Consider the following 14369-nt stretch of genomic DNA (forward strand, 5'->3'; position numbering starts at 1 on the left):
CCTTATTTGCAATACACAAGCAGAAGGATGGAGGACTTCACAGTCTTGGAGCATGTGCTGCTGTGGCTGTTTAATTTATAAATTTAGTGGTACTTCTATTGATGTTTTGGGATTATATTTGTCTTTTATTAAAATAATATTGTAAATAAGGTTTCCCGCTCTGATCACTGGATTCTGCGTTGTTATTAAGATACTTGTCTTAGAATACGTATCTTGACAAACCACCACCATCACAAATGCCCCTGGGGTGACGTCACACAAGGCTGAATCCAAAGAATGTGGCGTCACGGGGGCGTGGGACAGACTATACCAGCCCCGCCCCGATAACCTTGGCCACGTGCCCTCCCGGCCCCGCCCCTGAAGTCACGTGCCAGCCTCTTCGCGCTCGTGAGCTTCCAAGTAGCGTTCATAAAAGGAACAATATCCACAAATGGCGGCTCTCGGCGCTCCGCCAGCAACAAAGATGGCGGCCTTCGCGTCCCCTGTGGCACAGAACCTCTGCCCTTCCCTCACATGCCCGCCTCAGGAGGACGGCTGGCGTCACTCGCCCCGTGCCCGTTCTGCGGGAGATAAACGCATCGCGGGCCTCCCGAGGCCTCGACAGAACACCGCCTGCTCCTCCCGCTGTAAAACTGCTGCCGTTAAACGTCTGGGTCCTTCCTTAACCTCCCGTCCCCCCGCCGCGACGCCGCCGCCGCCGCTCCTCGCCGCAGCCAGGAAGAAACATGGCGGCGCGAGGCGGTCCTGCCGGGGCGTGCGCCCCGCCCTCCCGCCGGCTCCCCTTTCCGGTGGCGCGTCACTCCCGCTTCCGGTTTGGGAGAAAGCGGCGCTGCGGGGGGTAATGGCGGCGGGCAGCCGCTGTGGAGCCGGGCCGGCGGCGGAGAGCGCGCGGTGAGTCGCCGGGCTGGCCGGGAGAGGGGGCCGGGCTGGCCGGGAGAGGGGGCCGGGCCGGCCGGGAGAGGGGGCCGGGCCGGGCCGGGCCGGGCGGGGTTCCTGGGAGCGGGCTGGTGCTGAGGGGCGGCCGCTCCGGGTGTAGCCGCCTCCCTCCCCCTCGAGCCCTCCGTTTGTGTTGGACTGCAGCTCCCTTCGCCCCAGCCAGCCTGGGCAGTGCCTGCCTGGTGCCCCCTGGGTGGGGTGGGCTACAGCTCCCATCACCCCTAGCCGCCATGGCTGATGCCTGCCTGGTGCCCCCTGGGTGGGGTGGGCTACAGCTCCCATCACCCCTAGCCGCCATGGCTGATGCCTGCCTGGTGCCCCCTGGGTGGGGTGGGCTACAGCTCCCATCACCCCTAGCCGCCATGGCTGATGCCAGCCTGGTTCCCCCTGGGTGGGGTGGACTACAACTCCCATCACTCCTAGCCGCCATGGCTGATGCCAGCCTGGTGCCCCCCTGAGTGGGTTGGACTTCAACTTTCACCACCCCCAGCCAATATGGCCATTGGAGTGTGGCAAATTTGGGGAGGCTGCTAGATCTCATTATGTATAATAACCAGCTTCCTTATCCATGTTATGCCCCCTGAGGAAGCTCATCCCACTGTGGTGTTAATTACTACAAGACTTGGTTTTAAGTCACCTAGTGAATCTTTAATCTATTTATGTAGATGTACTTCCCTTATTCTGCCCTTATCTCCTTTTCTTCTTGTTGTTTTTACTTTCATCTTTCTTGTGTAACCAACTGTGCCTCAGCCCACGTTTTGGAAAGGGGTGATGCTGGCTGGGGATGATGGGAGTTGTAATTCAACACATCTGTAGAGCACATGGGTAGGGAAGGCTGTGAGACATATGCAGACAACTCGCCAAGGAAGGTGGGGGAGAAAGATAAACATGAATACATACAGAAATCGCAGATGCTGTGCAGAGTTATTACCTCTTTACCTCACCCTTCTTCCAAGGAGCTCAGGACTGTACACACTGTGCTTTCTCCAACTGTATATTATTCTCATAACAAACCTGTGAGGTAGTTTAAGCTGGGAGAGAGTGAGGTCACTCGGTGAGGTTTGTGACTGAGTGGGGAGTTGAACCGATGTCTCTCTGGTCTAAGCCCCAATACTTTAACCACAAATGGCTCTCCGTGCATGTATCAAAAGCTCATATTGAAAGAAGATGGTTAGGCTTCGTAGTATAACATGACCGTTTGCTTTTGCTCCAATAAATTTTAACACACCTGCTCTTCTAGAATTTACTAGATCAATGGGATTTATTGTTTGCGTTTTGTTGTATTTTCACATACCTGAACAAGGAAGTGGTGAAGCCCCAGAAAAACACTTTCACACAAAATGGTCCATATATTTAGGAGTAATTATATACTGCCCTTTAAAATTTATATTTTAGGGTGGTTTACAATAAAAATAAACCCAAAGTATGAAAACAAAATGCTAACAATCAAAAAATTATGTAATATGTTGGCAATATACATCATTAATTTTGACCGGCCTATTTTTAAGCAGCTAAGGCGCAATCCTAGGCATGTTTAGACAGAAAAAATGTCCTACAATTCTGCTTGGACTTGTATGACTTCTTTCGCTCTAAACTTGCATGGAATTGTATCCTAAATGTGTGTGTAAGCCAGTAATTTATGTGGACCAAAGCGATCTTTGTTGCTGCTAAGTAGTTCTGTTTTCTTCCTGTTAGGGCAGTAATAAGTTTTCATATGTAAGGAGAGCATCAGCTACTGTCTCAGCCTCAGTAACTATCTGCAACATTGTTACTACTAGTTTATTGTAAGTATTGTTCAAATACCCTAAGGTATTTGTGTATAAATCCTGTGTATATTTAGGCAGAAAAAAGTCTTACAACTCCCAGCATTCCCCAGCCAGCATGTTGTAGGACTTTTTTCTATCTAAACATGCATAGAACTTTGCCCTAAAGCACTGTGAACAGGTCTCACTCAATGAGAGCTAGTGTAGTGTGGTGGGAATGATGACACCAAGTTGGGAAAGCTAACCATGAACTCACTGGAGGGCTTCGGACGAGCTGCTCTCTCAGCCTTCTCATCTGCAGTATGGGGAGAATACTGACCCACCTCACAGGGCTGTTGTACAAGTTATTGAGATAATGTATGTGAAGCACTCTGAAAATATAGGACGCTGCCTTATATTGCGTCAGACTATTAGTCCATCTCCCTCAATATTGTCTACACCGGTTGGCAGCAGCTCTGTGGGGTATCAGACAGGGTCTTTCCCAGCCCTGCACGGAGATGCTGAGGGCTGAGCCGGTGACCTTTTGCGTGCAAAGCAGGTGCTCCAGCACTGAGCCCGTGGTTCTCCCTAATCTCACTTGGTGCTATATTTGATTTCATATATTATATTTCTATACCGCCCCACAGCTGAAGCTCTCTGGGTGGTTCACAAAAATTAAACCATTAAAATACATTATACAAAGTACAGAAACCATTTACATAAAAACATATAAACAGGCAGCACACATCTAAAAACAATCAGCCAAAGACAATCCAGGATCTGATTAAAACTCACCACATGCTGCCAAATGCCTGAGAGAAGAGAAAGGTCTTAACCTGGTGCCGAAAAGATAACAATGTTGGTGCCAGGCAGGCCTCATCAGGAAATTATTCCATTATTGGGGGCTGCCACCGAGAAGGCCCTCTCCCTTGTTGCCACCCTTTGAGTCTCCCTCAGAGGAGGCAGCTGGAAGAGGGTCTTAGATGCTGAGCGTAGTGTATGGGTCGGTTCATGCTTAGTATATAAATACCAGGTATATTTGCTATAGAAAAATTGTGTGTGGCACTGTATTGCAGACGAGGGAGCTGAGACAGCAGCTTCCATAATGCCGATCAAGGAGTTCATGGGTGACCTGAAATATTGAACTGGGTTTAGTGGTGGGCTGTCAGCAGCTAAGGAGCTGAGACCAGCATCCTGGCAAAGTAAGGACTGGTAGAGCACTGGGCAGGTCCTCAGGAGAGCACAGGTAAGTAGGAAGCCAGGGTCTGGAACTGGAGAAGCAACCCATTCAAGAGAACAAGTATTAGAGAGAACTAGAGCCTGGGTCTGGAGAACTGTAGCCACGTGGTCCATTTGCAGCCTCAGGAAGGACTAAGGTCAACAGCCGACTAATCTTTCAGAAACAGTGGGTGCTGGGAGCATGGGCTAGCAAGTGGGCATTTCAGCATAAATCCAGGTCCTCGGTCAGTGCCCTCTGTCCTGGGCCCAGTGCTCTTCAACATTTTTATTAATGTCTTGGAGGAGGAGGTGCAGGGAATGCTGATCACATTTGCAAATGTCACAAAATTGGGCGGGATAGCTAATACTTTGGAAGACAGAAACAAAATTCAAAGTGATCTTGATAGACTGGAGCACTGAGCAGAAAACAACAGAATGACATTTAACAGGGATAAATGCCAAGTTCTGCACCTAGGAAAAAGAAACCAAATGCACAGTTACAAGATGGGGAATACTTGGCTCAAGAATACTACAAGCGAGAAGGATCTTGGAATTGTTGTTGATCACAAGCTGAAGATGAGCCAACAATGTGATGTGGCTGCAAAAAAGGCCAATGCTGTTTTGGGCGGCATTAACAGAAGCATAGCTCCAAATCCCGGGAAGTACTAGTTCCCCTCTACTCAGCACTGGTGAGATCTCATCTGGAGTACTGTGTCCAGTTCTGGGCACCACACTTTAAGAAGGATGCAGACAAACTGGAGAGGGTTCAGAGGAGGGCAGCAAAGATGATCAGGGGACTGGAAGCAAAGCCCTATGAGGAGAGACTGAAAGAACTGGGCATGTTTAGCCTTGAGAAGAGAAGACTGAGGAGAGATATGATAGCATTCTTCAAGTACTTGAAAGGTTGTCACAGAGAGGAAGGCCAGGATCTCTTCTCGATCATCCCAGAGTTCAGGACACGGAATAATGGGCTCAAGTTCCAGGAAGCCAGATTCTGGCTGAACATCAGGAAAAACTTCCTGACTGTTAGAGCAATATGACAATGGAACCGATTACCTGCGGAGGCGGTGGGTTCTCCCACACTGGAGGCGTTCAAGACGACGCTGGACAGCTATCTGTCAGGGATGCTGTGACTTGGATTCCTGCATTGAGCAGGGGGTTGGACTCTATGGCCTTGTAGTCCCCTTCCAACCCTACTATTCTATTATTCTTCCCACTGTGACCTGGAAGCATTTATATCCTGGCCAGGAAGAACCAGTGGGTTAGTGGGTGGAACAAAGGTCGGACCTAGACATGTAATACTGTCGCCTTCTGTCTCCAGTGTGGCTTCACAAATAGCTTGCTACTGCAGGCACCAGCACCCTGTCCTCTGAGGCTCCCAGTTCCAATCCTGCTAGATCCCCGGAACTTCCCAGCTGACATTCTTCCTTTAAAAATACAGTATTCATTTTATGTCTACCCTGCTCTTAACATGGGGTTCCTAATGGACTCCTGTATCCAAGTTGCTGATGGAGCCGATGTCTCTGTAGCTTTATTAATGCTGTAGCATCTCTTGTTCTGAAGTCATTCCCAGAGGCCTCAGCCCACACTCTAAATCAGAGATGGGGAACGCGTGGCCCTCCAGATGTTGTTGGACTGCAACTCCCATCATCCCTCACCATTGGCCATGCTAGCTAGGGGTGATGGGAGTTGCAGTCCAGCAACATCTGGAAGGCTATGTGAGATGGGAAACAGAGCTATTTCGCTAGCCTTGCTGAGGGGCCACTTGCTTTTTTTCCTCTTCCCTCCTCATCTGCATTTCCTTTTGTGTTGTGCCTTTTGAGATGGTAAAGGTTGGGCAGGGAGTGTCTTGTTTTCATTGACTGTGTCTGCCTGAGAAGTGGGATAAAAATGCTTTAAATAAATAAATACATAAATGCACATAGATTTGCTCTAAATAAATAACAGCACAATCCTGTTTATTTCTTCTAAGGTCCATTGTGTTCAGTGGGGATATGTCCAGGAAAAGGGGTTTTGGATTGCAGCCTTAAGAAATCTAAGGCCTGCCTGCTCCTGCTCTAAATGGCTGTGGGCTGTAGAGGGTAGCTTTCTTCTTGAGGGAGAGAGTAATGAAAAAGACTGGCATAGGGTAAACTGGAGTTAGGGAAGATGAGTTTAAGGTATGGTGGCAGAAGGATCATAGTTAAGGTCCTGAGCTGGTGGAACAGATTTCTGTTTATTGTCATGCAGTTAAATATTTCACAGTGCTGAACAAAGAATCCCTAACAGTGCAATCCTATACATGTCTACTCAGAAGTAAGCCCCATTGAGTTCATTGGCATTTACTCCCAGGGAACTGGGGACAGGACTGCAGGAGCAGTTGGAAGGAAAGAGGTAAATAAACGAATTCAAGTACCACAGTCCCAGGTCATTTAGGGATACAAGGGTTAATATGATCACTTCCAACTGTTCCTGGAAGCTCTTTTAAAAAAAAAATTGAAGTTTTTATTTTATTTATTTGTGACACTTATATACAGCTAAATATAATCTCTCAGCGGTTCACAATAAATATTAAAATCACATTAAAAACACTTCCAGTTACAATAAAAGCATTACAAGGGCAGCATGATAAATTTAATTACAGCCCAGGGAAAGCCTGGGTGAACCAAGTGTACTTTCAGGAGGCATTTGAAAGATGCCACATTTTCTGACTCATAGACTGCATGGGGGAGGGCTTCCCAAAGGGTGGGCGCCACTACGGAGAAGGCCTGCCGTTGAGGTATTGCGTGGTGACAGTCTGTTAGTTTTGGAATGACCAGCAGTGCTTCCCCTGAGGATCTTAAAGGTCACCTGGGTATGTTTAAGATAACATTGGCAGAAAGATAATAACTAAAATAAACAGGAACAAGAAAATAGTAAATACAAACTGAAATCTTAACAGCTCAGGAATCAGACTGTATCATCACTGGGTAGAATTAATCAAATAGACCATAGAAGATGAAGATTTGACAGAAGCACAGAGAAAGAAAAAGGAAGCTATTATATGTATTTTCAGTCAATGAGCCTAAGAAGAATATCTGCCTCTCCCACAACCATGAGTACAAGTAAATACATTCCCAGTGCTGGGAAACTGCTTTTCCAGATGAGGAATTGGTATGTGCAAAGAATAAGAACCATGTTTCTAGAAAAAAGGAGTAGCAGAAGCTGTTTTAACATGGGTGTAATAGGATGAGAGTGACACATCCCACTTCGGAATTAGGCTGCTGAACGAGCTGAAGTTTCCAAATAGTCTTCAAGGGCAGCTCTGTGCATAATACGTTGCAGTAGTCTATCCTGTCCTCTGTCTTTGCAGAGTGACATCAAGGGAGCTTTAGTCGGGATGTCTCTCTCCCTGAAGATGTTGCCGTGCAAGAAGAGAAGAGCTGTTATGGCAGATACCGAGGAGGAGGAGTCGGGCCTCTCTTCAGATGCACAGTCTGTTCAAATGGAGACTTCTCCCTCAGGTGGGATGAACCAGCCCTGTGGTCTGGTTCTGCAGGTTGAGGGGCAAAACAGCACCATCTGTTCATCTTCCCCTACTTTGCCAGCACCTGCAGGGGACTTGCGAGCTGCTGGTGGTGAACCAGCAAAGGGAGTTGCGATTCCATCTAGAGATGCCATTTGGAAAGGCCGGCAGGAATTGGCAGAGGCCTCTCTGAGAGGTGGAAAGATCTCGTCAAAGGCTGGGTCAGTTCTTTGTTTGCAGCGAGCCGAAGAGTGCAGGGATGCAAAGTTATCTCTGTCAACTGAGCTCCTGGTGGATACGATGGACCAAAAGCTGGAGTGTGAAGGTAAGCTGCCAGTACGTGTCAAAGCTTGGCACAGTGCTGCAGAAATCATAAAACTAGCTTTGCTTTGTCTCCCTCATATATTTGTATTTCATCTTCAGCCCTTGAAATAAGGTGAGAAGGAAATCTAAAATCATTGCTGGCTCCAGGCTTTCCTGAGGGGTGGGGGGGCTTGGGCAAGATGCCCTAAGTGGCTGCATTCAGACGTTATGCTAGGCTACAGTTTTGTGCTACGGGAATAAACCTGGGTGAGCCTTTACTTGCGCACACTCCCCCTCCTTTGGCGCATCCGCAAGGAAGAGATTGTAAGCCTTTGCTTCCGTTTTCAACTAAGTGCAGTTTCCTGTTTTGTCTGAACATGGACAAATGTGGCTAGTGTTAACTGTGGTTTAGGGAAACAAGCAAGGATCATAAACCACGGTTTGAAGTTGGTTTGTTTCCCTAAACTAGTGAACAAGAACCACAGTTTGGTTTGGCATATCAAGTAACTGATTAGTTGAAAAAAGGAGCAAAAACTTCTGATCTCCTCGCAGCCATGCTGGAGAAGGGGTGGGTGGGAGCCCTGAGGCTTTTGAATGTAATGCTTAGCCATAGTTTAGCATTTATGTGCAAACTGGCAGCGCTTCACTTTGCAGCATGCCAGATTCCCAGATTAACACTGTAGAAATGAGGGACATGGAGCCTCGTGGATGCCAAGAGAGATGTCCACGAACACCACATTAGAGACCCCTGGTGCGGAGGAGGCTGCTCCATTTCCTCAGAATTGCCCCTGCTGGCATGCTCTGAGAGGGCAGAGGAACAGGCAGGGACACCAGGGGAGGGGAGTGGCAGGGCCAGGAAGCCCTGGGAGTCCGCAGCGGGTTCTCTGTAGGGCCATGGGCCTTTGCAGGCGCCCGACAACGCGAACTGCTGCGGCCCCATCTAAAATGAATGAGTCATGTAGGGATGTGCGTATGCCTCTAATCACCCTTGGGGCTCCATGGCCCTGTCTGCTATAAGTATGTTTTCAGTGTATCTCCACTCCGTTGATTTCAGCTGGCGGCCTTTCTCCGAAGATGAAGGCTGAAGGGGAGGCGGGAGATGACCCTCCAAATGGGAAGGCCCCCAAGGCCACGTTGGGTGCAGAATTGCTCCAAGAGGTTAAGGAAGAAGCAGAGGAGAAGGGGCTTTTCATCCCAGTGGGTGAGTGCAGTGCGCCCACAAAGCAGATCTTAGGACGGAGTGACATTGGGGTCATTTTGAGTCGCATGCAGAAGTGACCCTGCGCTTGGAAAAGTGAACGTGGAAATCTGCTTGTAGTGGTTCATTCGTTTTATTATATTTTTATCTCACCCTTTGCTCTAAGGAGCGCAAGTTCTGCCCTCCCTGATTTTATCTTCGCAGCAACTTTGCGTGGTAGGCTAGGCTGAGAGAGGCAGGGAGCGTGATTGGCCAAAACTCATCCAGTGAACTTCATGGCTGAGTGACGACTCAGAGGTAGCCCCGTTTTGATCAAGTGTGTGTTTGTTTCCGGCTTCCAGAAGAACGAGAAGAAGGAGGGAAGAGAAAGCGGAGGAAAGCTACAAAACGGAAACGGGAAGGGAGATGCCGGGAGGAGGAGGAGGAAGGGCCCTTGGCTTGTGACCTCAAACTGGATGACACCCTGGACCGGACTTTGGAAGATGGGGCAAAACAGCACAATCTCACAGCCGTCAATGTGAGGAACATCCTTCATGTAAGTGCAGAAGGGATGCAGAAGGAGAGTGTCCAGTGAGCATATCGCCACTGAAGGTTGCAAGGAATCTCTTACTGCTCGCAGCCTTGCTCATAAGACAGCTGAACTCAGTAGCCCACAAAACAATAATTACTAGCTGACTTGCCTTGCACATCCCCATGTCAGACACTGATGGCATGGAAGAAAGCGAGCTAGCATCCATTTAACCAAAACCTCCCAGCTTGGTCACCTGTAGATAACTGCTACTCGACATAGGCGACCAGGAAAGTGGTTATTTACAAGGCTGACTTCTTGGCTAACGTGTATGTCTTGCTTGTCCCCCATGGTGGTGTATAGAATTATTTTATACTCTCAACAACCTTGCAAGGTAGGTTAGGTTGAGATGTAGTGTGATGTTCACCCTGTTGGGTTTGCTGTGGGTTACCTAGCACGGGATGAATTCCAAGCTTGAGGAGTGGCCACAGCTGCGGTGCTTCAGAGCCACTTCCAAGCAAGCTCTTGGACAGGAAAAGGAACCCCTGCAAGCAGTTACAACCTGCATTTAGCAGAGGAGAAAATTCAAAGATCTCATCGAGGCACGGTATTGGTAAGGGGAGTACGTAAAAGCCCCTGAAGAAGGAATTTTATTCCGAACCATATTGGGCACGAAGAGACCACTGGGGCACTTTGAGAATTGTTTCTCTCTCTTGTTTTTTCCTGCCTCTCCCGTTTGTATTGTATTTGTATTGTATTTTAATCTTTTCACCATTTGTAATCTGCCCACAGAGCGCTTGTTATTGGGCAGATTAAAATTTAATAAATAAAATAAATAATCCTGCAGTTAGGGGTGGATTTCTCCCAATGCTGGAATAAAGCAAGTGAGCATCCTCTTTTTGTACGTGTCATTGCAGGAAGTGATCACGAATGAGCACGTCGTGGCCATGATGAAAGCTGCCATCAGTGAGACGGAAGACATCCCTGTGTTCGTAAGTCCCTCCCTCATAGGGGTACTGGAAATTGGCTCGCCCCCAGAAGCAGGGTGCGCGTCAGAATGAAAAGAAGTGGGGATCATCGTGACCACAGTTTGTCTAATTTGTAATGCAATGATGGCCGTTTGTAATGGAATGATAGGCTATCAGTGGCTACTAGTCCTGATGGCTATATGCTACCTCCAGTATTAGAAGCAGTATGCCTGTCAATACCAGTTGCTGGGGAACATGGGCGGGAGGGTGCTATTGCGCTTGTACCGTACTTACAGGTTTTCTACAGGCAGCTGCTTGGCCACTGTGTAAATAGAATGCTGGACTGATGGACCCTTGGTCTAATCCAGCAGGGTTCTTCTTATATTCTTTTTTAATTTTTTTATTAAAAGTAAACATATGTTACAGTAATAACAAAACATCACAGAAACAACAGTAAAAATTCGTTCAGTCAGATTTTGGAACTGGTATATCGGTATTGTCTTTGATATATTAAAAGGGATTTATCCAGAACTTCTTTAGATGATCTGGAGATCCATGTGGAGAGTCTATTTTGTTTGCAAAGGTAATAAAGTTGCGCCAAATAGGTTTGAAGGTGTCAGTCTCATTTATTCCTCTTGTTGCTCTAGATCTACATGTTAACCTATCTGCAAGTTAACCTATCTGCTATCTTCCATATTGTTAGGTTTTCCAAGTATTTCTATTTTGTAGCTATATCCATCTTTGCAGCAGCAAGTGAAATGCTAATTAAGTCTCTTTTCTTATATTCTTATCTGTCTTTCCCCTCAGGAGCCAAAAATGACACGCTCCAAACTGAAGGAAGTGGTGGAGAAAGGAGTGGTGAGTAGGCGTGCATTTTTGCCTTGGCTTTGTGCCGGCTTGAGAAAGGGGCGTGGGCTACTGTATTTAGATGATTTCTGTCTCTCCTTTCTATTGCCATGACAATACCCAAGGCTGCTTACAACCCTAAAAAATGGGAGGCAGTTTGCAGCAGGAGAAAGCAACATACAAATCAAGGGGTCAAGTTGCTAAAACCCGGCCTGGCAGTTTAAACCTCCCGATCCTAGGGGGTTGCATTGAGCCCCATAGAGAGCTGAAAAGAACATCCGGGTGAAGCTGTAACGGTAAATACATAAGGTTTTCTTCTAGAATGGGTGGGGAATCTTTAGGCCACAGTCCAGATGTCACCCTGTGATTGATTTCGTCGTGCCCCCGGTATTTCCAGGAAACACTTTCCCACCGAGGGATGGGATGGTGAGAAGAGTGCCTGGTTGGAGGCCGCTACTGGGAGAGGGTAGAATCATAGAATCGTAGGGTTGGAAGGGGCCCACAAGACCATCAAGTCCAACCCCCTGCTCAGTGCAGGAACCCAAGTTATTGTTATGATACAATTAAGAACCCATAATTTAATGAATGCAATTCATACTTGCATGTGGCCCAACTGATTTTGCACATCAGTGACCCTTAATATAAAAAAGGGTCCCCCACCACTGTTCTAGAAGGAACGAGTTATGTAAATCAGAGCCCCTGTGATAACTGGAAGAGACTTGATGGATTCTTGTCTCTTAGAGACCCCCCACCCCACCCATGGCCTATAATGAAAGTCCCATTACTGTAACCTCCACTTCCTCCTTTCACACCACTCATTTGCTTCTCACAACTGGAATGGGGGGGACAGGGACATGGCCCAAGGGGTGCTTGTTGACCCCCCTAATCTAGCTGTAGTTTGTTTACCTTCAGAGGAAAGGACAGGCTCTGAATAAATGAACTGGGTAGTAGGACTTACGCATGTGCTTCCTTGCGTTGGTGTTTATGACGGATAAATAATGGGATTTTTTTCCCTCAGGTAATTCCTACGTGGAATATTTCTCCAATCAAGAAGGCAAATGAAATCAAGGTTACTATTTGGCAGGGTTGCTGGTGGATTTGTTAGGCACTGGCGGGGCGGGGGATTGGGACTTGAGGAACAGGAATAATGTCTGCTAGTGCTCTCATTTATTTCTGAACCCTCATGTATATACACCCGCGCGCACGCACACATGAGGACTAGAAACTGCTTTCGCTTTAAAAATGTGTAGGATCCAATCAGGCGTCTTGGGATTTTGCCAGCGCTTCTTAGATTCTGAGTTTGAGGCCATGTGCTCCGATCCAGAGTGTAATTGAGTATAACTGAAGCTTTCTGAAGATTTTCAGATGTCAGTAACTGTGAGGAAGAAATGAAGTGGCCGTGATGCTGGTCTACTGTTAATGAGACTATTGGGCCCGGGCCCAGAGAGTAAACCCAGCCTCCCTAGCTTATCTCACTCACCATCTCTAAATACAGGACTACCCCCGCCCGTTCTGTCAAACTTCTTGTTTTCTTTTCTGATGCTGGTTGGTCTCTTCTGCCTCTCCCACAGCCCCCTCAGTTTGTGGACATTCCCCTCGAGGAAGATGATTCCTCCGATGAAGAGTACCAGCCAGAGGAGGAGGAAGAGGATGAGACGGCAGAGGAGGTATGACACCCCACTGGTTGGGGGTGATGGGAGTTGTAGTCCAACACATCTAGAGGGTGTCAGGCGGTGTGTGTGGGAGGCTTGATTTTACATCCTCGGTTTTCAGGCAGTGTGTTGTGCCCGTGACCATAGATGCCAGCATCAGTCGATTTAAAGAATCTTTAGTTTCACTTCGGTGCATTTAGGCCTGTGTTACAGCTCGTGGCAAGGAAGACAGAAATAATCCTGGAGTCGGAAGGGGGTCTGATAGGTCATCTAGTCCAGCCCCCTGCTCAATGCAGGAGATCCAGAGCTTGAACACCCCCAACAGATGGGCTGCCCAGCCTCTGCTTGAAGAACTCCAGTGAGGGAGAGACCACCACCAGGTCATTGGGTTTCATTGTTGAACAAACAAACAAAAAACCCAGAGTGGGAGCCACCACTGAGAAGACCCTGCTGCTTCTGGTTGCTAGCCATACTTGCAAAGGCTGCAGCATTCAGAGCAGAGCCTCATCTAATGTCCTGAGAGCCTCAGGAAAGGAACATGCGGATCTTATCCATCCATCGCCTTTTCCGTCTGTTCAGCCTTTGATGGGATGTCCCGGTGCTGAAGGTGAACTGCAGGCACAGCAGGGCACCCGATGAGAGGCGGTTTGATAACAGCGCCCTGCTGGCTTGATTTCCTCATGCCTCTCACCTTTTCTGTAGAGTCTGATGGAGAGCGATGTGGAAAGCACTGCGTCGTCTCCACGGGGAGCCAAGCGCTCTCGGACAAGGCGGTCACCCGATATGACTGAGACTGACGAGGAGGGAGTGACACCGTTAGAGGTAAGAGGGTCTCTCCTGGGTTACCCTTGGGGCTAAGAGATGCTCTGTAAGCACCCCGTCTGTTGGATGCCAGGTCTTAGGTGGCCATGAGAGGAGAAGCAGGAGGCATGAGCCCCTGATTCTGGGACTTCAGGGGAGATCCTGTGCATAGTGGGCAAGCTGAGAGCAAGTCCGTACAGAGCCAGGAAGAAGGCACAGCCAAGATGGCTCGATAGCCCAGGCAAAGTCCATGCAGAGCCAGGAAGAAACAACAGCCAGGATGGCTCGATAGCCCAGGCAAAGTCCATGCAGAGCCAGGAAGAAGGCACAGCCAGGATGGCTTGATAGCCCAGGCAAAGTCCATGCAGAGCCAGGAAGAAACAACAGCCAGGATGGCTCAATAGCCCAGGCAAAGTCCATGCAGAGCCAGGAAGAAACAACAGCCAGGATGGCTTGATAGACTAGGCGAACTCCCAGCCAGGCTGGGTGCCTTTGGTTGTCTTTCCACATCGGGGGAGCTGGCTGCCTTAGTGTGCCGGCTCACCTTGGAAGTGGAGAGAGCATCACAACTCAGGCGACCGTCTGACCTGCAGCCCTGGCTGGCTCATGTTCCTGGGTGGCTGAGCACACATCTGGCCGTCGTTGGTTCTAGGCCTGGTGGCTCCTAACATTGCTGAAGATAGCACGTGCGCATCCAGGCCACCTCCGCCAGC

At 48.5% G+C, this 14369-nt stretch overlaps 1 protein-coding gene across 8 annotated transcripts in view; it reads left to right on the plus strand.

Moving 5' to 3' along the window:
• The first annotated feature begins 706 nt into the window (after positions 1–706).
• The window catches only part of GON4L (gon-4 like), a 46952-nt gene continuing 33289 nt past the window's right edge, over positions 707–14369 (plus strand). For 2 of the 8 annotated variants that reach the window (XM_084824757.1, XM_084824754.1), the window contains exons 1-10: positions 809–891; positions 7228–7378; positions 7463–7705; positions 8738–8884; positions 9223–9416; positions 10307–10381; positions 11165–11215; positions 12222–12272; positions 12775–12870; positions 13558–13677. In XM_084824757.1, the coding sequence (XP_084680883.1) occupies positions 7255–7378; positions 7463–7705; positions 8738–8884; positions 9223–9416; positions 10307–10381; positions 11165–11215; positions 12222–12272; positions 12775–12870; positions 13558–13677 (1101 nt within the window). In that variant the 5' untranslated portion in view covers positions 809–891; positions 7228–7254. Of the gene's footprint in view, positions 892–7227; positions 7706–8737; positions 8885–9222; positions 9417–10306; positions 10382–11164; positions 11216–12221; positions 12273–12774; positions 12871–13557; positions 13678–14369 lie in introns of all 8 variants that reach the window. The other 6 variants (XM_084824755.1, XM_084824753.1, XM_084824759.1 and 3 more) reach the window with 5 other exon arrangements.

Source organism: Heloderma suspectum, chromosome 17 (assembly GCF_057233095.1).
Source record: "Heloderma suspectum isolate Gila_16-S chromosome 17, 16-S_ref, whole genome shotgun sequence".
Taxonomy (NCBI): Eukaryota; Metazoa; Chordata; class Lepidosauria; order Squamata; family Helodermatidae; genus Heloderma; species Heloderma suspectum.